General features: G+C 36.0%; 1 protein-coding gene across 2 annotated transcripts; it reads left to right on the top strand.

Moving 5' to 3' along the window:
* Window positions 1–586: 586 nt before the first annotated feature.
* Window positions 587–25,359, top strand: appl1 (adaptor protein, phosphotyrosine interaction, PH domain and leucine zipper containing 1). 2 transcript variants are annotated; one of them, XM_067430766.1, is made up of 22 exons: window positions 587–780; window positions 1,671–1,769; window positions 2,895–2,954; window positions 3,062–3,133; window positions 3,217–3,304; window positions 3,542–3,583; window positions 3,683–3,741; window positions 4,939–5,085; window positions 5,177–5,259; window positions 8,830–8,988; window positions 9,062–9,250; window positions 10,908–10,950; window positions 11,731–11,787; window positions 11,892–11,983; window positions 13,599–13,778; window positions 13,898–13,950; window positions 17,272–17,446; window positions 21,531–21,567; window positions 21,659–21,805; window positions 21,899–21,949; window positions 22,039–22,128; window positions 24,059–25,359. In XM_067430766.1, the coding sequence occupies exons 1-22, from the start codon at window positions 727–729 to the stop codon at window positions 24,206–24,208; spliced, it is 2,127 nt and encodes a 708-aa protein (XP_067286867.1). In that variant the 5' UTR covers window positions 587–726; the 3' UTR covers window positions 24,209–25,359. The 2 variants fall into 2 exon arrangements, with proteins under 2 accessions (XP_067286867.1, XP_067286868.1); XM_067430767.1 differs by having other exon boundaries at window positions 13,901–13,950.
* The last annotated feature ends 1,361 nt before the right edge of the window (window positions 25,360–26,720 follow it).

Raw genomic sequence — 26,720 nt, forward strand, 5'->3', positions numbered from 1 at the left:
GTTTTTATAGCCTACTGTAAACCATATATTCTATCCCCTACACTACCCCTAAACCTACCCATCACACGAAACTTTCTGCATTTTTATATTTTCAAATGAACTCATTCTGTATGATTTATAAGCTTTTTACCCGTTGGGACATCGATGTAGGTCCCCACAGTGACATGAGACCCCATGAGTATGTGTGCATTCAGCTCTCTCTCTCTCTCTCTCTCTCTCTCTCTCTCTCCTCTCTCTCTCTCTCTCTCTCTCTCTCTCTCTCTCTCTCTCTCTCTCTCTCTCTCTCTCTCTATCTCTATCTCTCTCTCTCTCTCTCTATCTCTATCTCTCTATCTCTCTCTCTTTCACACACACACAATACACTCTGCATAATATGAATTCAATACAACAAAAAACGAAAAATAAAGTAAAACATTTTTTTTTGTAAATTGTAGGTGAAGAGAAAAAAACACTAATGAAAGAAATATTTATCTTTTATACTAATATCATTTACCATCAAAGAGTCACGAATGTCTTTTATTTCTAATAAACAAGCGTAGACGTCATCAAATGATCGACAGCGTCTCCACCAATCAGCGGCCGGGGGAGGCGGGACTTCCGTGTTTGTGGGCGGATCCGGGTGGGTGTTGATTTGTCAGTAATAAAGCGAAGATCAACATTATAACATTAAGACTTTTGATTCTGAATAAAAGCATATATCGTTGCGCTCGCGTTAAATCCGAAATCATGCCTGGATTCGATACATTACCGATAGAGGAAACCCTGGAAGACAGTCCGCAGGTAAATATCATCATTTAGCTAACAAGCTAACAGAAATACATAAACACATGAGCATTATTAATAATAAACATCTGCTGCTCGTGCTTCGCATTCTGTGAAGATCATGAGTCTGTTCATCCTGATGGTTTGATTTGACTGATTTTGAGCTTTTTAGCTTTTTGATGGGTGGTGGTGGATTGGATTTGGCATGATGAGTTATTATAACACAGATGAATCAAAAACTCATATTTTAAATATATAAGAAAACTGCAAAGAGAGTCTAAACATTGCTTGATCAGTGCTGTACATAGATATCAGATGGAAACTGATCATTAATAAGAGCGAATGGTTAACATTAATATTCTGGATGATTTTGCTGTGAAAACTGGCACATTGCTCTGTAATGTCTCAACAGAACTGTCTCTTCAATAAACGATACATGTTATGATAGTAACACTACATTAAAGTCATGTCTACACATTGTTGCTTCTCATATTCATTATATATGTTATGATATATGTGACCCTGGACCACAAAACCAGTTTTAAGGGTTAATGAATAAATAATCTTTCCATTGATGTATGGTTTGTTAGGATAGGGCAATATTTGGCTGAGATACAACTATTTGAAAATCTGGAATCTGAGGGTGCAAAAAAATCTAAATATTGAAAAAAATAATCTGTACAAGTTGTCCAAATAAAGTCCTTAGCAATGCATATTACTACTAATAATATTTTTTTTTTTTTAGATATTTACGGTAGGAAATGTATAAAATATCTTCATGGAAAATTGGCTATTGCCACAAATATACCCGTGAGACTTATGACTGGTTTTGTGCTCCAGGGTCACATTTATTGTTGATAATGATATCTATTATTGTTTGATATATCTTCTCATATATGTTTTTCTAGACACGCTCTCTGCTCGGGGTGTTTGAGGAAGACACAGCAGCAATATCCAGTTATTTCAGTCAGCTCTTCAAAGCCATGCAGAGAATCTATGACGCCCAGGTGAGAACCCACTCCTAACACTCACATTATAATATTCTCTGTGTAAATCAGTGGAACTGACTCCTTACACATGAAATATTATATCAGGTATGCTCAAGAATATATCCACATTATTAGGATAGTGTTTGATTACTTTAGTCTTAATCGATGAATCACGCACAAGTTTAGAACGTCATATATTTAGATCCAAAAAGGATAACATGTTTGGATAAAGATAATTCATTTTCAGATATAAAAATGATATAATTTTATTTATACTATTTATTATTATTATTATTATTACTTTTAACAGCAGCAGCAGTAACAGTATTAATATTATTAATAAAAATATAATAATACATATTCATATTTATACTAGATAATATAATGTAGTAATAATAATGCTATTATGATATTAATATTATTATTAATGATAATAATAATAATAGTAGTAGTAATTACTGTAATTAAAGCAAATGAACAAAACAACTTAATGCAATGAGAAATTTATTTTTAGAATCATGATTTTTTGCATTATATTATTATTATAATCCACCCTAATATTATACTAGATACAATAATGATTTACTTTATTTTATTTCTACTAATTTTAAAATATTATTATTAACAACAGCAGTAATAGTATTAATAATAATATAATAATGATAGTATTTTATTTCTACTATTTGTAAATGATTATTATTAACAATAATATTAATATAATAATAGTAGTATTTTATTAATTATTTTTTAATTTATTCTTAACAACATCGCAGAAGAAATAGTATTAATATTATTAATAATAGTATAATACATATTCATATTTATAGAAGATATAATAATATATTAATAATGTTATTATATATTATTATTAATTATAGTAATTACTATTATGATATTATTATTAATAATTAATTTCATGTGTAAATAGTTTTTTAATACTGACTTGGAAAAAAATACAACTGAACAAAACAAATTAATGCAATTAAAAAAATCTTCATAATTGAGACAAAAAAACTGCTTAATTGTCATGAAAATGTCAATGCAAAAAAAATGTATGCAAAATATAATACTTTTCTTTCTTTTGACTGGGGTGAAAATGATCGATATACATGTTTTCACGAGACTTGCGTGGATCTCTTTCAGAATGAACTGAGCGCTGCCACACATTTGACCTCTAAATTACTGAAAGACTATGAGAAACAGGTGATTTCTGATCATTTGATGCGTTTATACCTCAGTTTATTGTCCATATAAGGGCTTGTGTTCTAGCTGCGTGGTATTGTAACCTCATTCTGTTCTCTGGCGTGCAGCGTTTTCCTCTGGGGGGCGACGATGAGGTCATGAGCTCCACTTTGCAGCAGTTTGCCAAAGTCATAGACGAGGTCAGAATGACATCAATCACTCATTAACATCCTGTGCTGGTATGATCATTGAGATTTCACTCATAATCCCGTTTTTATTTCAGCTCAGTTCCTGTCACGCCGTTCTCTCCACTCAGCTCGCAGACGCCATGATGTTCCCCATCACACAGTTTAAAGAGAGAGATTTGAGAGGTATGAGACAGCAATGCATTATTCTGATTTGGTATGCTGCTTATAATGACTGCATAATTGATTGTTATAGAAAGCCGACCATTTCCAGTGTTCATTTCATGTCTGTTATTCTTCACTCATAAAATGTAATTGACCTCAAATCAATATTTCAGGCTCTTTTAGTTAAGTAGCTGTGTAATACGCTGACTGATGGTACATTATCGCTTACATAACACATTAATTTTCCTCCATCTCTAGAAATTCTCATCCTGAAGGAAGTGTTTCAGATCGCAAGTGATGGTAAGCACTTTGTTATTGTTCTTTTCTACATAATTGCTGCGACATATGATAATGAAGCCATTATTTCTGCTTCATTATGTTTAATATATTTCGTTTCAGATCACGATGCAGCCATAAACAGATACAGCCGTCTGTCTAAGCGAAAGGAAAACGAGAAGGTGTGGCATTTTGAGACTTTACAGTGTTGTATAATTGACGCCTGGTTAGTTTGCATGTGCTGATAAGAGTGTAAGGTGTGTGTGTTTTTCTTGCTGAATGCTCTGGCTGTCCTCATTTATTAGAACACACACTGAGAGCTGGCCCGACCGCCGATAGATGAGCATCTGTTACTCTGAGACGGTTGGCTGATACCGGTGTCCTTGTCCAGGATGAGAAAAGAAGACAAATAACTCATTATTCAGTTTAAAGTGCCCCCATGACGCTATTTGAAAGGCTCCTAATTTTGTTTTGGACTGTCCTTCAATAGATTTCCATGCATCCAAGGTCAAAAAACACTTTCTCATAATGTATATTGCACATCATCTCATTTCTCAAAGTGTCTGAAAACGGCTTGTTTGAAGATTCGGTCTCTCTAAACCCGGTCTATCTGAGAGCCTGCTCTTCTATGATTGGTCAGATGGCCCAGTCTGTTGTGATTGGTCTACTGTGCTCTGATAGGTCAAAGGGCCCAGTCTGATGTGATTGGTCGACCACTTACTTCTGTATCAATTCCAGAGCAAGTCCTTATTTTTGTAAGTGTATTGTAGTGGATTTGCAGTGCTGAAAACAGCGTCTTCTTGACATGAACAACACAAACCAAACTCTTCCCATCTCGACTACAACTACTATGTTTGAGGGCGGGAAAAATTAGATGTTGTTTGCAGTCAGCCAATGAAGACCTTAGGCTGGCGTTACACAAGTTTGTTACATTGTTACGTAGGTATGCAACTGGACGTTAGACTACTCGACTCATTTCAGCAATTCAGAATAGATTATTTCTTTTAGGAGACAGTGACTTTATTTGTTATGAACTTTGGTCATTAAGACATTCATTGCAGACATTTTACAAAGAGCTTTATTACACAGGGCATGAAAGATAATATTTGAAAAAGCATAACAGGGGCACTTTAACAGAAATGAAGTTGAGATGAAACAAAACGTTCTTAGTGCATGTTCTCAATCTTACTGTGAACGATCAGTGACTGTTATTCCAAACACTAGTCTCCATTGTCTTGCATCAAACTTGCACCAACTCTGAAATAAGTTTTTGACCCACTTTATTTTTCAACCAGACTTTTCACCATCCAATCAATTCCCAGTTGAGAAAAGCATGTCCTGCTCTACCTGTAACTAACTCATCCATGCGTCCCCTGCAGGTGAAGAATGAAGTGATGGAGGACGTGTACACGTCTAGGAAAAAACACCACGAGACCACGATGCACTACTTCGCATCGCTAAACATGCTGCAGTACAAGAAGAAGATTGCGCTGTTGGAGCCGTTACTGGGATATATGCAGGCGCAGGTGTTCATGAACTATAGACCTCATATTTAATCCATAACACCTTCTGATAATATAGTCTGCTTATAGTTCATTATTGTTGCATTTTCATCAGATCAGTTTTTTCAAACTGGGATCAGAGAATCTGACGCAGCAATGGGAGGATTTTCTCACGAACATCGGAACCAGCGTGCAGAAGTGAGTTTCACACACAACTTAAACTAAAACTGATAAAAATGAAGATTAAATAAAATATGAAAAACTTAAAGGGATAGTTCACCCTGAAATTAAAATAAAACAATCTTTTACTTACCCTGCTGTTGTTCCAATGCCTTGATGTCCTTGGAGAAACATGGAGGAGCGCGCTGGACATTTCAATTTTTTTTTTGCTTTTGAGTAGAAAAAGCTACTTCACTTCTAAAACTGAAACAGCTGAATAATAAATAAATAATGAATAAAAAATATATAGCTGAGTAGAAATATATTTAAAAAAACTAAATAAACTAATAAAATGATAACTGGACATAACAATTACTAAAAGAAAATCAAAACTGGAAAATATAAAACTAAAATTTAAATATAAGTATATATATATACAGTCTTGTTCAAAATAATAGCAGTACAATGTGACTAACCAGAATAATCAAGGTTTTTAGAATATTTTTTATTGCTACGTGGCAAACAAGTTACCAGTAGGTTCAGTAGATTGTCAGAAAACAAACAAGACCCAGCATTCATGATATGCACGCTCTTAAGGCTGTGCAATTGGGCAATTAGTTGAATTAGTTGAAAGGGGTGTGTTCAAAAAAATAGCAGTGTGGCATTCAATCACTGAGGTCATCAATTTTGTGAAGAAACAGGTGTGAATCAGGTGGCCCCTATTTAAGGATGAAGCCAACACTTGTTGAACATGCATTTGAAAGCTGAGGAAAATGGGTCGTTCAAGACATTGTTCAGAAGAACAGCGTACTTTGATTAAAAAGTTGATTAGAGAGGGGAAAACCTATAAAGAGGTGCAAAAAATGATAGGCTGTTCAGCTAAAATGATCTCCAATGCCTTAAAATGGAGAGCAAAACCAGAGAGACGTGGAAGAAAACGGAAGACAACCATCAAAATGGATAGAAGAATAACCAGAATGGCAAAGGCTCAGCCAATGATCACCTCCAGGATGATCAAAGACAGTCTGGAGTTACCTGTAAGTACTGTGACAGTTAGAAGACGTCTGTGTGAAGCTAATCTATTTTCAAGAATCCCCCGCGAAGTCCCTCTGTTAAAAAAAAGGCATGTGCAGAAGAGGTTACAATTTGCCAAAGAACACATCAACTGGCCTAAAGAGAAATGGAGGAACATTTTGTGGACTGATGAGAGTAAAATTGTTCTTTTTGGGTCCAAGGGCCACAGGCAGTTTGTGAGACGACCCCCAAACTCTGAATTCAAGCCACAGTGCACAGTGAAGACAGTGAAGCATGGAGGTGCAAGCATCATGATATGGGCATGTTTCTCCTACTATGGTGTTGGGCCTATTTATCGCATACCAGGGATCATGGATCAGTTTGCATATGTTAAAATACTTGAAGAGGTCATGTTGCCCTATGCGGAAGAGGACATGCCCTTGAAACGGTTGTTTCAACAAGACAATGACCCAAAACACACTAGTAAACGGGCAAAGTCTTGGTTCCAAACCAACAAAATTAATGTTATGGAGTGGCCAGCCCAATCTCCAGACCTTAATCCAATTGAGAACTTGTGGGGTGATATCAAAAATGCTGTTTCTGAAGCAAAACCAAGAAATGTGAATGAATTGTGGAATGTTGTTAAAGAATCATGGAGTGGAATAACAGCTGAGAGGTGCCACAAGTTGGTTGACTCCATGCCACACAGATGTCAAGCAGTTTTAAAAAACTGTGGTCATACAACTAAATATTAGTTTAGTGATTCACAGGATTGCTAAATCCCAGAAAAAAAAAATGTTTGTACAAAATAGTTTTGAGTTTGTACAGTCAAAGGTAGACACTGCTATTTTTTTGAACACACCCCTTTCAACTAATTGCCCAATTGCACAGCCTTAAGAGCGTGCATATCATGAATGCTGGGTCTTGTTTGTTTTCTGACAATCTACTGAACCTACTGGTAACTTGTTTGCCACGTAGCAATAAAAAATATACTAAAAACCTTGATTATTCTGGTTAGTCACATTGTACTGCTATTATTTTGAACAAGACTGTATATATAGTATAAATAAATACTATAATAGTATATAAATAATACTAAAATATGCTGGATTAATGCATCTCACAATACATTTAAAGAAATGTATCAATTTATGTGATGGTAAGGTTTTTATTGGTCTGATTATCCGATTATCATATTTTGAAATTGGAAGCAGATGATTCAGAACTTATTTTTCTAATTCATACAATATGGTTAATTAGGGTTAAGTATTAAACACTTTTCTATTTTCAACAGCTTTCTATTTTCTTTCCATATTTCAATGTTAAGAATGAAAAAAAGCCAAAACTGTGCAGATTTATAATGTTATATCTATTATGAGTCGTCATATCGGTTTTAAAACAAAGATAATTATCAGTCAATCGTTATCTCTATCTGGGCTTTTAATAAATACATTGTAAAAAAATTTATCAGCAAGAGCACATTAAATCAAAAATTACAAAAGACATTTATAAAGATTTCATTTTAAATATATGCTGTTCTTTTGAACTTTTTCTTGCATATTAGAATGATTTCTGAAGAATCATGTGACACTGAAGATTTTTTAAAATTCAGATTTGATCACAGGAAAAAATTACATTTATTATATATTTACATAGAAAACAGCTATTTTGAAAGTAGAAATATTTCCAATATTTCAGTTTTTACTGTATTTTTGATCAGCCTCGGTGAGCAGAAGATGCTTGTTTTAGAAACCTTAAACGTTTCAACAGTCTTTTATATTTTATACAAAATGCAAATTATTGTACAACGTTAAATTCGCCGTTATGCTTTCTCGTTGTTCTTTGCATTTAAGTTTGTGCTATTTGCAAATGAGAAAAATAGTTCATTAAAGGGTTAGTTCACCCAAAAATTAAATTTATGTCATTAATGACTCACCCTCCTAAGGTTGTTCCTCACCCGTAAGACCTCCGTTCATCTTCACACACAGTTTAAGATATTTTATATTTAGTCCGAGAGCTTTTCTGTTCCTTCAATGCAAGTGTATGCACACTATACTGTCCATGTCCAGAAAGGGAATAAAAACATCATCAAAGTAGTCCATATGAGACATCAGTGGGTTAATTAGAGTCTCTTGAAGCATCGAAAATACATTTGGGTCCAAAAATAACAAAAACTACGACTTTATTCAGCATTGTCTTCTCTTCCGCATTTGTTTTCAATCCTCAAACAAAGAATCAAACGGTTATGAATCAGTGTATTGATTCATGATTCGGATCGCAAATGTCACGTGATTTCAGCAGTTTGACACGCAATCTGAATCATGAATCAATACACTGATTGATAACCGGTCAAATCTTTGTTTCAATCTACACCTACACTTTCATTTAAGGAACAGAAAAGCTCTCGAACTAAATATAATATATCTTAAACTGTGTCTAAAGATGAACGGAGGTCTTACGGGTGAGGAACGACATTAGGGTGAGTCATTAATGACATCAAGTTAATTTTTGGGTGAACTAACCCTTTAATTACGGGGAAATTAATGGTTGTGTACTGTATTTGTGAGCCTGATTTTCATCTCTTGGTGGTCATAGTGTTCGGAGGGAAATGGACAGGGACGCTGAAGCGGTGGAGCAGACGATTCAAGACCTGAAAGAGGCCAGTGACCCGCTGTACATGCCCGACCCGGACCCAAACACCATCCCTGTGAACCGCAACCTGACCCGCAAGGCCGGCTACCTCAACACTCGCAAGTAAGAGAACATCAACACTTCAATGTGCTTCAGTTGCCTGCGTTTATACTGATCTCATGCCTCTCTCCGCCAGTAAAACAGGCCTGGTGTCGTCCAGCTGGGACCGGCAGTACTTCTTCACCCAGGGAGGAAACCTCATGAGCCAATCACGTGGAGCCGTAGCCGGAGGTCTCGTGATGGACATTGACAACTGCTCCGTCATGGCAGTGGACTGTGAGGACCGCCGTTTCTGCTTTCAGATCACATCGTTTGACGGAAAGAAGTAAGATTTTAGATGCACAAATCTGTCTGGACTGGTATTACAATATACTTCTTCTAGGTGCAGTTTTGTGTAACATTTATTATTTCTGATAAACCTGCCTTTAAAGAAATTGGTTTGAGTGAATGATTCAATGACGGACTCGTAAAGACTTCACTTGTTTAATGTCTGAATAAATCAGCATTTTTTAACGATTACGATTATGATTCAATGATTCGTAAAGACTTTTTGTTTCATTACTGGATGAATCAGCGTTTTTGAATGAATCTCTTGAGTGAATGATTCAATCAATGATTCACTCGTAAAGACTTCACTTGTTTATTACTGGATGAATCAGCGTTTTTGATCGAATCTCTTGAGTGAATGATTCAGTGACCACTGGATGAATAAATAAAAAAATATAAATCTTTTTCCTCTATTTGTCTCTATTCCCTCCCTATTCTAGCTTATGCTACTCTGAGTAATGTCCAAAACCTTGTATTTAAGGCACTTTTTTGCGTTTCTTCGCCTCTTAATGACGGATCGCTTCCTGTACTCCTCAGTTGTAAGTCGCTTTGGATAAAAGCGTCTGCTAAATGCATAAATGTAAATGAATCAGCGTTTTTGATCGAATCTCTTGAGTGAATGATTCAATGATTCACTCGTAAAGACGTCACTTGTTTAATTACTGGATGAATCAGCATTTTTTAATGATTACGATTATGATTCAATGACTCATTAATAAATACTTCACTTGTTTCATTACTGGATAAATCAGCATTTTTGATCAAATCTCTTGAGTGAATGATTCAATGACTCACTCGTAAAGACTTCCCTTTTTTCATTACTGGATGAATCAGCGTTTTTGAATTTTTTTGATCATGCACCTCTACTATAAACTAAAGGAAGTGTTATTACAGTTAACTAAAACCATTAATAAAAATAGTTGCTTTAAATAAAATAAACGTTAACTGAAATAGGATAAAATCTATAATAAAATGTAGACTTATTTTATTTCAGCTAGTTGCCATAGCATAATTTCTCATTTTCATTGTTTAACGATGTGTTGAAATAATTAATAAAAACGACATAGACATACACAAACTTATAAAAATATTAGAAAAACAGAAAATTACAAAACTTCAAATGAAAACAGAAAATATATTTAAAAAAAAGATTACTTTTTTTTAACTAGATCAATACTAGTCACTCAGTGATACTAAAATGACACTGGTTCTGGTTGTTTTACATGTCGATCTTGTCCCGAGAAAGCTGTGACGTAGTGAAATGTGACATTTTTACAGTAATTTCATCTCTGTGGTTACTAAAATAGTTTTAGCAAATGTCTTTGTCTTGAAGCTGAGTCTAGTCATGGTCAGATTTCACAGTTTAGCTCTTTGTCAGCCCTTATTTGTTCTTTGGAAACTAAATTCCCTAAATGTTTTGGTGACCTGCGCTGGTCTTATGGTATTAGTAATGAGTGTAGTAATGAGAGATGTAAAAACTGAAGTGCTAAAGTGCTGTCCGAGAATTCCCAAATGCTGATCCGGTTTAAGCTGATGAACTGAATATTTATCAGCCGGGTAAAACGGCTGCATTATCCTTTCTCAGTGCGTGTGCCAGATATCGAGTCATTCTGAGTTTCACTGAATGACTGTTTCTTTCTTTCCTTGTACCGCAGGGCGGCCATATTACAGGCGGAGAGCAGGAAAGACTGTGAGGAGGTGAGAGAACTGACGGCCATTAAATCTCAGTCACATGGAGAACCTTCTGTGAAAAGCCACATACTGATATAAGGGTCAATTTCACCAAGAACATTTAAAAAATATATATTATTACACTACCATTCACAAGTTTAGGGTCAGTAAAAATGTTTTAAAAAGTAATTAATTATTTTATACAATTCAGCAAGGATTCGTTAAATTGATCAGAAATGTTTTGTAACATTTAAAATCTCTTTATTATTTATTTTGAACTTTCTGTTCATCAAAGAATCCTTTAAAAAATATGAATATATGAAAAAAATATGAAGCTGTACAACTCTTTTCAACATTGATCATAATCAGAAATATCACAATAGCTATTTTAAATTGTAATAATATTTCACAAAATTACTGTTCTTACTGTATTTTTAACCAAATAAAAGCAGCCTGGGTGAGTATAATTCTAATAACCCTATAATTCAAATGAGTTTATTAGTATTTCTCTTTAAATTCTCATTACTGTAATTGTAGCCTTTTTAAGAACAATTATTTCTTTAAAATTAGCATAAATAACGGCAGTAGAAGTAAAACTATCATGATGCAAAATATTAGATTTGATATACATTATTTACAATAATGAGAATTGTGGGGAAAATGTGCATCATGCATGTTATGTTACAATATGAAATAACTTATGGTTCTAAAAAATAGGCTTACTATTCAAAATATGGAGGAAATATGACCCTAAACATGATGGCCTTCTTTAGATTCACTAATTGGAATGTTTTTCTTTTTTTTTAGTGGATTGCAACGATAAACAACATCTCTAAGAGGATATACCTCAGTGAAAACCCAGAGGTGAGTGTAGGGTTCAGATCTTGAAAACCTAAGCCTCTGCATACATAACACCATAGCTTTAATGCAGTTTAAAGTCAGGTATTGCTAATGTTTCTCTATGGCAGGAAATCGCAGCAAGAGTGAATCAGTCGGCACTGGAGGCCGTGACTCCTTCTCCATCCTTTCAACAGCGACACGAGAGTTTTAGACCGAGCATGTGAGTAACAACATTACACCAGCACTTAAAGTGCCTCTATTATGCTTTTTCAAATATTATCTTTCATGCAGTGTGTAATAAAGCTCTTTGTTGAAAAGGTCTGCAATGTCTTAAATATCAAAGTGCATGATAAATAAAGTTTCTGAACCTCTGTCATCAATCATTCCAGACAAACTTCCTGTTACAAACCTATGTAACAATGTAACAAAATTTGCATATTATCAACCGATGGCCTTCATTGGCTACCGGTGAAAAACATGTGTTTTGCCCCGCCCTCAAACACTGTAGTTGTGGCTTCAGATATGGTAATGAGACTTTCATTTCTGACACTCTGTAAACGGTCGTCGACCAATCAGAGCAGGGTATCTCTCAGAAAGGCGGGGTTTGGAGAGATCGAATCATTTAGTGAACCGTTTCAGACACTGTGAGAAAAGAAGTGATGCTGCAATATACATTATGAGAAGATGTGTTTTTTGACATTGGATGCTTGTAAACATGTTGTAGGAGACAACATTAGGAGCCTTTAAAAAAGCATAATAGGGCCACTTTAATATTACAAAATTTCTTTTTTAATTTTGTCTATAATAGTTAATAGTCTTGAAGGCACAGTAAGTGTGGATATTGCATTACTAAGAATATACTACGAGTCAAACATTTACATTTTTTAAATGTTTTGAAAGTTGTCTTCTGCTCAGCAAAGCTGCATTTATTTGATCAAAATACAGCAAAAAGTGAAATTACAGTTTAAAATATATTTCTTTTATATGTGAATATACATTAAAGTGTAATTTATTCCTGTGATCAAAGCTGAATGTCCAGCATCATTACTCCAGTCTTCGGTGTCACATGATCCTTCACAAATCATTCTAATATACTGATTTTATGCTCAAAAAACCTTTCTGATTATTATTAGTGTTGAAAACAGTTGTGGCTCTTCACATTTTTGTAGAAACAATGATATATATAAAAAAAAAATTAAACATTATTACAGTTTTTATCGTCACCTTTTTGTATTTGCTGAACTTTTATCTTGTATTCAATTAAAAATAGTTATTTTAAATGTTATTAAATTTATATATATATATATATATATATATATATATATATATATATATATATATATATATATATATATATATATAAATTTTTTTTATTTTTTATTTTTTTATGTCAGATAAATGAAGCCTTGGTGAGCAGACCCCTTTCAAAAACATAACTTGATTTATTAAGAATTCAAACATTTGGGGACACAAATTTTAACTAAATAAACATTTAATTACTAAACAAAATTTATTTATCAACTAAATTACAGATCTGCCCACATATGATAATTGAAATGAGCTGATGACGTCACCGTTTTCTCCAGAGTGGCTATACAGCCGAATCACATTCTGTCGCATTATTTTCCCGTTTAACACTGTGGATCTGCTTTGAAACAATCGGCATTGTAAAAAGCGCTATATAAATGAAGTTGATTTGTCTTGACTTGATTTGACCGTTTTGTAAATACATTTAAACTCAAAACATGATTTCCCATATCGGAGAGAAGCATATATTGTGCTTGTAAATGATTCCATGTTTTCTTTCTCAAAGCATTCGTTTTTTTCCCCTGAAGGCAAGGGCGGCCCAAAACAGCCCGGTCAGGCAGTCAGTGCTCCGTGGGCTCCGAGTCTCCGGCGCTGTCGTCTCTGTCTCTGGATTCGCTGGTGGCTCCGGACACGCCCATTCAGTTTGACATCATCTCACCCGTCACCGAGGAGCACGCGAGTCAGGCCAAGAGCGGCGGCCAGGGCAGGTCTGCTTAAGAGTGCTCAAAGTTGATAGATAAAGAGGGCAGTTTACTCTTGACTCTTATTAGCGAATTATCAAGCATAGACGTAAAGCACTGGTTTGTGTTTTTCCCTTTGCTGAAAGAAGGACCAATCCATTCGGGGAATCTGGAGGGACACAGTCCGAAGAAAGTGAAGGTACATTGATAAAATTATATGTACAGTATTGTTCAAAATAATAGCAGTACAATGTGACTAACCAGAATAATCAAGGTTTTTCGTATATTTTTTTATTGCTACGTGGCAAACAAGTTACCAGTAGGTTCAGTAGATTGTCAGAAAACAAACAAGACCCAGCATTCATGATATGCACGCTCTTAAGGCTGTGCAATTGGGCAATTAGTTGAATTAGTTGAAAGGGGTGTGTTCAAAAAAATAGCAGTGTGGCATTCAATCACTGAGGTCATCAATTTTGTGAAGAAACAGGTGTGAATCAGGTGGCCCCTATTTAAGGATGAAGCCAACACTTGTTGAACATGCATTTGAAAGCTGAGGAAAATGGGTCGTTCAAGACATTGTTCAGAAGAACAGCGTACTTTGATTAAAAAGTTGATTAGAGAGGGGAAAACCTATAAAGAGGTGCAAAAAATGATAGGCTGTTCAGCTAAAATGATCTCCAATGCCTTAAAATGGAGAGCAAAACCAGAGAGACGTGGAAGAAAACGGAAGACAACCATCAAAATGGATAGAAGAATAACCAGAATGGCAAAGGCTCAGCCAATGATCACCTCCAGGATGATCAAAGACAGTCTGGAGTTACCTGTAAGTACTGTGACAGTTAGAAGACGTCTGTGTGAAGCTAATCTATTTTCAAGAATCCCCCGCAAAGTCCCTCTGTTAAAAAAAAGGCATGTGCAGAAGAGGTTACAATTTGCCAAAGAACACATCAACTGGCCTAAAGAGAAATGGAGGAACATTTTGTGGACTGATGAGAGTAAAATTGTTCTTTTTGGGTCCAAGGGCCACAGGCAGTTTGTGAGACGACCCCCAAACTCTGAATTCAAGCCACAGTACACAGTGAAGACAGTGAAGCATGGAGGTGCAAGCATCATGATATGGGCATGTTTCTCCTACTATGGTGTTGGGCCTATTTATCGCATACCAGGGATCATGGATCAGTTTGCATATGTTAAAATACTTGAAGAGGTCATGTTGCCCTATGCTGAAGAGGACATGCCCTTGAAATGGTTGTTTCAACAAGACAATGACCCAAAACACACTAGTAAACGGGCAAAGTCTTGGTTCCAAACCAACAAAATTAATGTTATGGAGTGGCCAGCCCAATCTCCAGACCTTAATCCAATTGAGAACTTGTGGGGTGATATCAAAAATGCTGTTTCTGAAGCAAAACCAAGAAATGTGAATGAATTGTGGAATGTTGTTAAAGAATCATGGAGTGGAATAACAGCTGAGAGGTGCCACAAGTTGGTTGACTCCATGCCACACAGATGTCAAGCAGTTTTAAAAAACTGTGGTCATACAACTAAATATTAGTTTAGTGATTCACAGGATTGCTAAATCCCAGAAGAAAAAAAAATGTTTGTACAAAATAGTTTTGAGTTTGTACAGTCAAAGGTAGACACTGCTATTTTTTTGAACACACCCCTTTCAACTAATTGCCCAATTGCACAGCCTTAAGAGCGTGCATATCATGAATGCTGGGTCTTGTTTGTTTTCTGAGAATCTACTGAACCTACTGGTAACTTGTTTGCCACGTAGCAATAAAAAATATACTAAAAACCTTGATTATTCTGGTTAGTCACATTGTACTGCTATTATTTTGAACAAGACTGTATATACTACCATTCAAAAGTTTGGGGTCAGTAAGATTTTATTTTTTTAAAGGAAATGTATGCTTTAATTAATTAAGCATGCATAAAAAATAGATAATAAATGTCAGTAATGACATTTATAAAATATTCTATTTAAAATAACTTTATATTTATCAAAGAATCCTGAAAAAAGTATCACAGATTCCACAAAAATCAAGCACGACTGTTTTCAACCTTGACAATAATAATAATTGAGCAGCAAATCATCATATAATAATGATTTCTGAAGGATCATGGGACACTGAAGACTGGAGTAATGATCACAGGAATTTTAGAAAACCCCAAAATGATCATATATATATATCATATATATATATATATATATATATATATATATATATATATATATATATATATATATATATATATATATATATATATATATATATATATATAATATAGAGAGAGACTAGAATATGAGTTTTAAAAGAATAGTTTATATAAAGGTATGCATTTTTATCTTTTATTTTAATGACAGAGTTTTATTTTTTGTGTGTACTATCCCTTTAATGGCTTAAACTGCACATGAAATGGCATTCACAATGCATTTAACATCAATAATGTCGTATTTTCTAGTGAAACATAATATTCAGGGATATAATATAGGCTGGGACTTGATTATTATATCCATCTGATTTGATTAGATTGTGCGAAGCAGGCTATGATATTATTCATTAATATTATTTTCTCCACTCATTTGGCTCTGGTTGCATGAGCAGAAAAGAGCAGAGAAAATGCTAAGAAAATGCATTTTGATTTCATGTTGCTGTGAAGTGGGACTCAGGGTGCGTTCACACTTGTCATGTTTGGTTGGATTAAAACGAACCCTGGTGCGATTGCTCTGTTAGTGCGGTTCATTTGAACATATGTGAACGCTGCCTTCCGAACCCTGGTGCGCACCAAACAAGTGGACCGAGAGCGCTTAAAAGATGAGTCTCGGTCCGCTTCCAAACCAACTCTGATGCGGTTCGACTGATTTATGAATGCAACACGGACCAAAGACATGTAAACGGACCAAAAACCGGACGTGATGTCATAAGATGCGACGCATAGTCAACTGATTTAACGACGCGGAAAGATCGGTGTATCCAAAATGAATAATGTTAGAGGGCGAACGTGGAGCAACGAGGAAGAGCCTTATCAATATTTGGTCCGACGAGCATGTTTTGAAAATGCTAGAAAATACGCACAAAAAGCTAACCTGGTTCTTCTCATCAGAGGACCTGTTGGCCATCAGTCGGTACAGACGACAGAACGGCCGTCTCTTTTCTGCACAACAGAGGAAATCCTGCTGCTGTTTTGAATGTTTTGAACATTTTATGAGCTCTTCATGAGTTCTCAGCGGGTAATAATAATGCCATATGTACACGCATAAAATGATGGTGTTTAATCAGCACACAGCATAGTTTTGAATGTTCGGTAAGCAGCTCCTGCGTCATATAAGCCGACCAATCAGGTTGTGAGCGTCTCCCTGTGCCTTTGGTTCGGTAACTTTAGGTTCGCTGTTAAAAATGCCAGTGTGAACGCTAAGCGGATCAGGACTATGTTTTGTTTTTGTTTTTTGGTCCGGACCAAACTAACCGAACTACAAGTGTGAACGCACCCTGAATCTCTCATGTTGTTCCAGACTCGATCCTGCACCAGCTTTTCATTGTTCGGTTTTTGGGCTGCATGGAGGTGAAGGCCACAGAGAGCACGGACGTCATCTATGAGACCATGAGACAGATCCTGGCAGCCCGAGCCATACACAACATCTTCAGAATGACCGAATCGCATCTGCTCGTCACGTGCGAATGCCTGAAGTGAGTTACGGCGTTTGATATTCTCACAGCGGTGTTGAACTGATCCTGGATCAGGGCTCTGCTGCTTGTCCTGAAGTCATTAAAAAGAGCCTGTGAATATGTCAAGCATTTTAAATTTGTTTTTTAAAATTTGTGTGTGTGACAGAGGGATTCCTGCCTCTGTTTTGACTCCTTTAGATGTTTTATAAACTCTTCACGAGTTCTCATCTGGTCAAAATAGCATCATCTGTAGCTACGCACACACAACGAGCACATTTAGCCAAAACACAACTTGGTATATTGTCAAAAGTATCGATTTTTTGATACATATAGATACTGAAATATATGAAACACTTCCAATACTCATTTTCCACAGAATAGAAACAATATCTACACTATCACACAAACCCTCCTCCTCTTACTCACTCGCTTCATTTGCTCCAGATGAATATTGTTGCTGTCACAGGGCTTGAATTTCGGCATGGGATTGCGTGTATTGCGCATAATGTTACTAATTTCCGCAGATTTTGTGCTCACACTCAAAGTGCTGCACATAAAGCCGCCAGAACTAAATTGAGTTCTTTTTCGCCGATTATTGCGCTTATACAGTCAAACACACAAAAATATGCACACACAAAAAATGTAAAAATGTCTTGGGGAGTATTCCCGTAAACTCAGTCAGTTCTGTTTTAGGTGAATGTAAACATTTGAGAAAGAAATGCACGTGTAACAGTATAATGGATCTGTGCGTCAGGTCTTAAAGGGGTCATATAATGGTACATGCACTTTTACAAGCTGATTGTGTGGAAATGTGTGTTGGCAGTGCCTGTACACAACTATCCTGTAATGATTTAATTTCCTTATATGTTTTCCCCTGTCTCAAATTGAGCCGTTCGGCCGTGTGACGTCACACGACCCGACGCCCCTCCCACGACTGTTGATTGACAGCAGCGTTTCATCTCAGACCCGCCCCGAGTGAGCTCTGTCATAGTCTGCCATTGTGAATACGCTGGAGCAGAAAGGCGTCTAAGTGAATGTAGTGTTCTGATCTTGGGTGTAATAATGAACACAGCAGTCATTCTGGTGTTCCTAAATCCAAACCGCTCAAGACGGAGTGGCTAAGTTTTGTTTTCGTCAATATTTTTATGTCTGCGCGAACCGTGAAGCATTTCTCACCAGTGAGTAGTTTGAAACGCGTACACGCTTCACGATAAATGCGGCTAAAGTGGGTAAGTTACATTATGGCATGCTTTCTACGTATGACGTTCTCAATATAATTCATAATCGCACGTTTATAATGAACAACGCATTATGGTTATTGTGTTATTACAAACTGTGTACGCTGGTTTTAAAGTTAACATGGACGTGGTAGCTAACATAAGCTTAATTATGTTAGATGGTTTATAAATTACTGTCAAAAAATAAATCGTGTTGTAACAGTTATTACACTGCATTGATAACGTTAAGCATCACTGACAAGCCGACATTTACAGAAAAAACGTTTTTATTGGCATTAGCTGTAACATCAATCTGTCAATGAACTAATGTAAACATCAGTAAACACAGCATTCATCGCTAACGTTACCCTGCCAGTACATGAAGACAGATCAGTGACATTACGTTAACCAGCCATTCAGAAACGCCTGTTTAGCTTTAATTGTCGAATTTCGTTGAAGCTGTTGTCTTGTCCCGTTGTCACACACCGGTTCATATTGCTAAAGTTGCACAGATTTCCTCAGAGAGTAGCGTGGCCATTCTTTCGACTCCGTGTGTGTGTGTGTGTGTGTAAGCATAGTGAGCAAAGCACATTAGCATTTAAAGCCGTATGCACGAGAACGGCTTGCTGAAAACAGAGCTGTTTTTGACGAGGTTAAATTAGTGTTCTTACAATACTAATGAGAATTTTTAATTAAAGTATATTACAAAGTTATCATTTAGACACTAAAGAATCATGTTAACTTGTACAAAAATGCCATTATATGACCCCTTTAAAGTGACAGCAGCCTAATAAACCTGCTGCTGAATTATGAGTTAATATTAAAAAAAAAATCTATATGGCAGTTTTTCCCATGGTATCAATGTCAGGGATCAGGAAGTGGAGGACCCAGATGCAGAGGGAAAAATAATGACGATTTATTAACAAGACAGATCAACAGACACAATGGGGTAGTGGATGAGTGACAGTCCAAACACCAGGGCAGGGGAAAGACACCACGTTGACGGGCAGGGGAGGATGACCACTGAGACCAGTCCAGGCAGCCAATGAACTTCACGACAGCCTCGGAGGCAACACCAGGCAGAGCGATGGTGGACCAATCCAGGCAGGAACCTGAGGCTTGATGTTCTCATAGAAGCAGCTCCCGTCTTGGCTGACAGGCAGTGGAGACAGCGGCCAGAGAAAAACTAAGGACAGAAAACAACACAGGACACACACACACGACAAGACTCTAGACAAGACAACAAGAAACAACAGTCACACTAAGAACTATGACTAAATTAAACAAAAACTTAAATAATAACTGGAGCTAGAAAACGAGGAAAAATAAAACAAAACCAATCTCTATAAAAAGACTGAACTGAAAATAAAAGTGGAAAACAGGAAAAATAAAAATAAAGAGGTAAGCTATCAAAACCAAGAAAACTAGACAATAAGGCTAGAGAGAAATACCAAAATAAAACCTGGAGAAAACGAGCAAAATAAAGAACTTCACTAGACTAAAAAACTCAGGAACAAAGAAAAAACTGAAAATAAATCCAAAGCTAGAAAGACAGGAGACACTAAATCTAGAACTGACTAGACACTGGGCTAGAAGCTTGCACGGACAAACAAACGCAACGAACCAGCAAAGACATGAGGGAAGGTAGCACAATATAAAGGGACCAGAGCACATGAGGAACAGGTGAGCACAATTAGTGAAACGAGGACTAGACCTGACTAAACAAGGGGGTGTGGTAACAGCAAACAAGGAGGCAGGACAAGAGGAACACATGACAAACACAGAGAGAGACAGATCCATGTACTAAGACACAACACAAACATAGAAACATTAAACAAAGACAAAACAGACAGAGCTGCCAGGGCAGAACCCTGACAATCAATGTCAAAATTGGGGCTAATAACCACTACACACAGTGGCTGGTGAGCAAAAAACCTAATGTCAAACCCTGTGTTCGGTAAGTTATGTCACAAAATATAAATTAAGTCATAAAACCAATACGATAAAAAAATGTCTTTTTTTTGTTGGGTTTTGTATCTTTAGGTTTGGACTTAAAAATGAAGTGCGTAACAGGACTAAATTGTATAATTTTCTTTTTTGGTCTGGACCAAAAACTAGAGAACTTGTGAACACACCCATAACCCTCTAGTGCTGTTCGATCATATTTGACAGTTTTTAATGTTTTACTTAATGGGAATGGTGCGAAACTTTGTAAAGGTTTTGGCACTTGGAGTGTGAACGCACAAACAAATCATAGATATGATTCGAAAAGGTAAATGGTCCTGACAAAAAGAGTCACACTTGAATTGTTTGTGCATTGGAAATGAACCGGAGGCGAATTTGGAAGCGTTTGGTACTGCGCCCAAACAAAATCTGACTGAAAGCACATTTTTTGAGATCTCAACCTCAAATTTGCTCGTTTTGATTTATGACTTTGATATTCTCTCAGTTTTAGAGTAGAACGTGTTTTGGAAAATATATATTTCATTACAATTTTTAAATGGTATTCTGGTGCATTTTATTGTATAACTTTTTTTCAAGTTCACTTTTTTAAACTTCTTTCACTTCAGCAATAATCTGCCAAGTGTCGTCTTTGAAAAGAGCTCAAACTTCAGTCTGTGCTCCAAAACATTTAAAGATGGGAAATTTCATTTTCAGAAATGTTCAAAAAGTTAATAAATGGATTATAACTACTGCATAAATATAATTTAGTACCATAAAATCCCCTAAAAATACAAAATATTTAACAATTGAACTAAAATATAGTATATAGAGTAATTTCATTGAAATAAAAAAGAAGTGGTAATCGTGTATTTTCAAAACTTTGACTAGGCTTACTTTACGCCAAACTTTTGTGTCTTTTATAAAGTTCTGTTTGTTTATTCCAGGCTTATTGACCCACAGACACAAGTCACAAGACTACGGGTACGTCCTTAACCAATCGTTTATCAGTTTTGTTCACTGCTCATATCGGGTGTGCTGTTCTGAAGCCAGTGTCTGCTCTGCCGTTCCTCAGTTCTCTCTCTCCAGCGTTGTGCTGTGTGCGACACATCAGGAGAACAAGCGCTTGTTTGGTTTCGTGCTGCAGACGGCAGGAGGACGAGTGGATGGGCGGCCTGTGACCGTCTGCTACGTCTTTGAGTCAAACAATGATGGAGAGAAGGTGCAAATACCTTGAGCTCATATTTGCATATAAACTTAAATTGTTCTATTTTAATAAGGACGTGTTTATACCTTTTTTTCTTGAATATATCAGATCTGTGACAGTGTTGGACTTGCAAAGCAGATCGCCCTCCACTCGGAGATGGTGAGAAAAATCTGCATTTATTTGAATACATGAAATTGATAATGCTGATGATTCTTGAGGATATGCATGTATGTATATTTTTATGACAGGACCGCAAAGCCTCAAAGAAACAGAGAGAGCTGGACAAAGCCAAGGAGAAACAACAGGAAGAACTGCATAAACAAAAACAGATCGAGAAGGTAACAGACATTCACATCCCATGATTCTCATTGTAACCAGCATCCACAAAATGTTGACTTTTTAATGGTTTTGAAGTCGTCTCTTCTGCTCATCGAGGCTGCATTTATTTGATCAAAAATACAGTAAAAATGTGAAATAATATTACAGTTTCAAAACGGCTGTTCTCTATGTGAAGTGTAATTTATTTCTGTGATCAAAGCTGAATTTATTATCATTACTCCAGTCTTCAGTGTCACATGATCCTTTACTAATCACTCATATGAGGATTATTAGTTTTATAACTTAAAGTTAACTTTAAAAAAAAAAAAAAAATTCACTTCAGCCATAATCTGCCAGATGTTGTCTTTAAAAAGCCCATGCTCAAAAAGTGAATAGATTATAACTACTGCGTAAATATATAATTTAGTACAATAAAATCCCATAAAAATACCAAATATTAAATAAAAGTATTTTCAAACTAATATCTAGTACAATCATTTCATTTAATTAATTAGTTTTTGTTCTCATTTTTGACCGACACACGAGCAGCACCAGAGGGTTAATCTTGTATTCTCAAGACTTTGGTCAATTTTTTGACAAAAATACAGTAAAAAATCTGAAATTTTATTACAATGTAAATAGGGTTGCCACCCGTCCCGTGAAATACGGAATCGTCCCGTATTTTCAGGAAAAATGACGATTTGTCCCGTATTTTACATAGGTCCACCCGCATTGTGTGAAGACACGTCCTATTCTGCCCCTAATTGGGTCGCTGCCGTCGTTGGTTTGTTTGATTGGTTTGTTTCAGAAGGCAGGTCCAAATACCCTGTATCAAAATAATTTTTTGATTGATAACGTTAGATTTCATATGCTGCCTATTAAGATATAATGTTAATAATGTAGGCTACATTAATGATGTTATGGTATGATTTGTTTATTAAGGTTAAGTTGTACAGTCAGACACAAGCATTACTTTAATAAGAGATAAGATATATATATATTTAATACATATTTAATCAAAATAGGACCTTTTAGGAATAAAATAAACAACTATTTGTTATGCTTAACAAATTTAAATAATTGCATCATCCAATAGGCTACTATAGAATTAAAAATAGACTATATAAAAACGGAATAATACATAAATATATTTACTTAACTTACCAAAACTAAAAATGTTGCTATGTGTTTTATTAAAATAAGAAATGATTGTAGATATTATATCATTTACAGTTATTTAGGTGTGGTTTCACTGTTTGGATGGTGTTACTGCAAACAATGACAAATATTTTAGTCAAAATCTTTGTTCACAACACTATAAAATTACTCGAGTTAATTTGCAATTTCTTATCCTGCTCCCCTCTAGGTTACAGCAGCTGAGTTTGTTTTTCATTGTCATAGCTGTGTATTATACTGAGTGCATCTGTTCACACTGATTTCAATAGCAGATATCCTATTATAATGTCCATTGGTATCAATCTTAATATATATACACATTATGAAAACATGTTTTAAGTTATGATATACGACCACTGCACTGGCACACCATCGGGACTGTGGTCATCGTGGCCCCAAGGGATGTGGCCACCGCTGTGGCAGGCGTCCCTTATTTTTCTGTATTGAAGGTGGCAACCCTAAATGTAAATGTGAATATATGGTAAAATGTAATTTATTCCTGTGATCAAAACTGAGTATTTAGCAACATTACTTCAGTCTTCAGTGTCACATGATCCTCCAGAAATCATTCTGATATGATGATTTGATGCTCAAGAGACATGATTATTATCAGTGTTGAAAACAGTTGTGCTGCTTATTTTTGTGGAAAGCGTGATATTTAAACCACATTTACTGTCACTTTTGATTCATTCAGTATTACTTTTCTTTAACTTTTAAGCAGAAGTGTATAATTAAACACATTTCATAAGTAAACCGTGTTCTCCAAACCTTCAGGATCTTGAGGAACAAAGCCGTTTGATCGCCGCCTCCAGCCGACCCAGCCAACCAGCTGCTGATGGACAGGTCTTGGTCCTTAGCAACAGCCAATCAGAGGACAGCGATGCAGGAGAGGAGGGGCAGAAAAAGGGCGAATCAGAGGCCTGATAAGAACCGTTTTTCACATATCACTTCCTGTTCTTCAAGGGTTTTCCAGAGTGGCCTGCAGGACCCATGATTTAATATGAAGCTGCAGAATATTATAAAACAAATTGTGGACACTTCGGGGGAAAACTTCTCAAAAGTTGTTATTTGTAAGAATACTGTATTTTTTACCATATCCGTTATCAAATTGCATTTGCTTTTAGAGGGTTTTATATATATATACGTGTGTGTCTGTGTGTGTGTGTAAATGAATCCACTACCACGACAAACTACAACCTAGCGAGACGTCAGGTGATGTTTGTTGAGCTGCACGTGTGAGTAACAGATGTGTAAAAGATATTAATACTGTATGTTGGGCTTCATTTTCGGTTCTCACTGATAATGTTTTAAGGCTGCATGTGTTTCCGTTCCTGTCACTTACGGTGAATTATTGTAATTGTCAATCTCGATTCTAAAAATCGTCATTTTCTTTATGCACTATTTTGACAGGTTCACCCTATGATGGGCTCAAAATCATTTAAGGTTATATTTCATCTTTACAATTAATAAGCCAATACAAATCAGATTTTTGTCTGTTAACTTTTGCAACCATGATTCACAATGTTTTACAAACGTGTTTCTGTTCATTTTACAGACTAAGTTTTGAGATCATTCAGTGTTTTTTGCCTAAAATGTTGGCTCGCGGCTTGGGGTATACGGTATTTTTTTGTATAACAGATATATTGAGGACTGCATTGCATCATAAGTGTTTTATTGGCCCAATATTTTGAAATCTGCAGTTCAAGCAAAATGATTAAAAATGGTGATGGAATTGCAAACTGAAACAGTCATGATTTTAGCTTTGCTCCTAAATTCTGGAGTGGTGGAAGTTGCACAGAACGCTACTGCATCAAATATTGTCTCATCCATTGATTTGGTTTATTTGACAATTTGCATTAAGTAATGAAAACTTTATGGTTTAAACTTTATCAAGTCTTTATGGTTTGTAAGATGTCAGAAAAATGCACTTTCTGTTCCATTATAATCCGTTTACTGAGTGTAAAGCATTTGCTCCTTTCAATTTGTCAATGATTGTTTCTAATCTTTAAAAAACGGTTTGTGTCTAAATGTCTTTCTACAAAATCATGGGGTACAATGAAGATTGGTATTAAAATCTGTTTTAAAAAAAAAATCCTCTTTGACTCCAGAATCTTTATTTATTTTTTTCCATTACTCTGGTTTAGACATTTTTTGAATAGATTTTTTGACACTTGGATTAAACTTCTTCACATAACAAAAAAGTGTGTGTGTATATGTATGTATATATATATATATATATATATATATATATATATATATATATATATACACACACACATATATTATATATATATATATATATATATATATATATACACACACACATATATTATATATATATATATATATATATATATATATATATATATATATATATATATATATATATATATATATATATATATACTTTGTTGGACGAGAAGGCCTGGCTCTCAGTCTCCGCTCTAATTCCTCCCAAAGCTGTTCTATCGGGTTGAGCTCAGGACTCTGCGCAGGCCAGTCAAGTTCCTCCACACCAAACTCACTCATCCAGTGCATTCGCTTTGTGCACTGGTGGGCAGTCATGTTCGAACAGGAAGGGGCCATCCCCAAACTGTTACCACAAAGTTGGGAGCATGAACTTGTCCAAAATGCTTTGGTATGCTGAAGCATTAAGAGTTCCTTTCACTGGAACTAAGGGGCCAAGCCCAACCCCTGAAAAAAACCCTCACCATAATCCCTCCTCCAACAAACTTTACACTCGACACAATACAGTCAGACAAATCCCGTTCTCCTGGCAACTGCTAAACCCAGACTCGTCAATGTGATTGCCAGACAGAGAAGTGTGATTGGTCACTCAGAGAACACGTCTCACTGCTCTAGAGTCCAGTGGCGGCTGCTTTACTCCACTGCATCCCACGCTTTGCATTGCTCTTGGTGATGTAAGGCTTGGATGAGCTGCTCGGCCATGGAAACCCATTCCATGAAGCTCTCTACGCTGTTCCTGAGCTCATCTGAAGGCCACAGAAGTTTGGAGGTCTGGAGCTGTTGACTCTGCAGAAAGTTGGTAACTTATGCTCACTGTGACCCTCAGCATGTACTGACCCGCTCTGTGATTTTTCGTGGCCTATCACTTCGTGGCTGAGTTGCTGTTGTTCCCAATCGCTTCCACTTTGTTATAATCCCACTAACAGTTGAGCGTGGAATATTTAGTAGTGAGGAAATGTCAGGAATGGACTTATTGCACAGGTGGCGACCTATCACGGCCCCACGCTTGAGTTCACTGAGCTCCTGAGAGCGACCCATTCTTTCACTAATGTGTGTAGAAGCGTCTGCAGGCCTAGTGCTTGATTTACACACCTGTGGACATGAAGAGATTGAACACCTGAAGTGAAGATTATTTGGAGGCGTGTCCCAAGACTTTTGGCATAAGGAATTGGTTGCTTTAAATATTCAG

The sequence above is a fragment of the Pseudorasbora parva genome, chromosome 22 (assembly GCF_024679245.1).
Source record: "Pseudorasbora parva isolate DD20220531a chromosome 22, ASM2467924v1, whole genome shotgun sequence".
In the NCBI taxonomy this organism is placed as follows: Eukaryota; Metazoa; Chordata; class Actinopteri; order Cypriniformes; family Gobionidae; genus Pseudorasbora; species Pseudorasbora parva.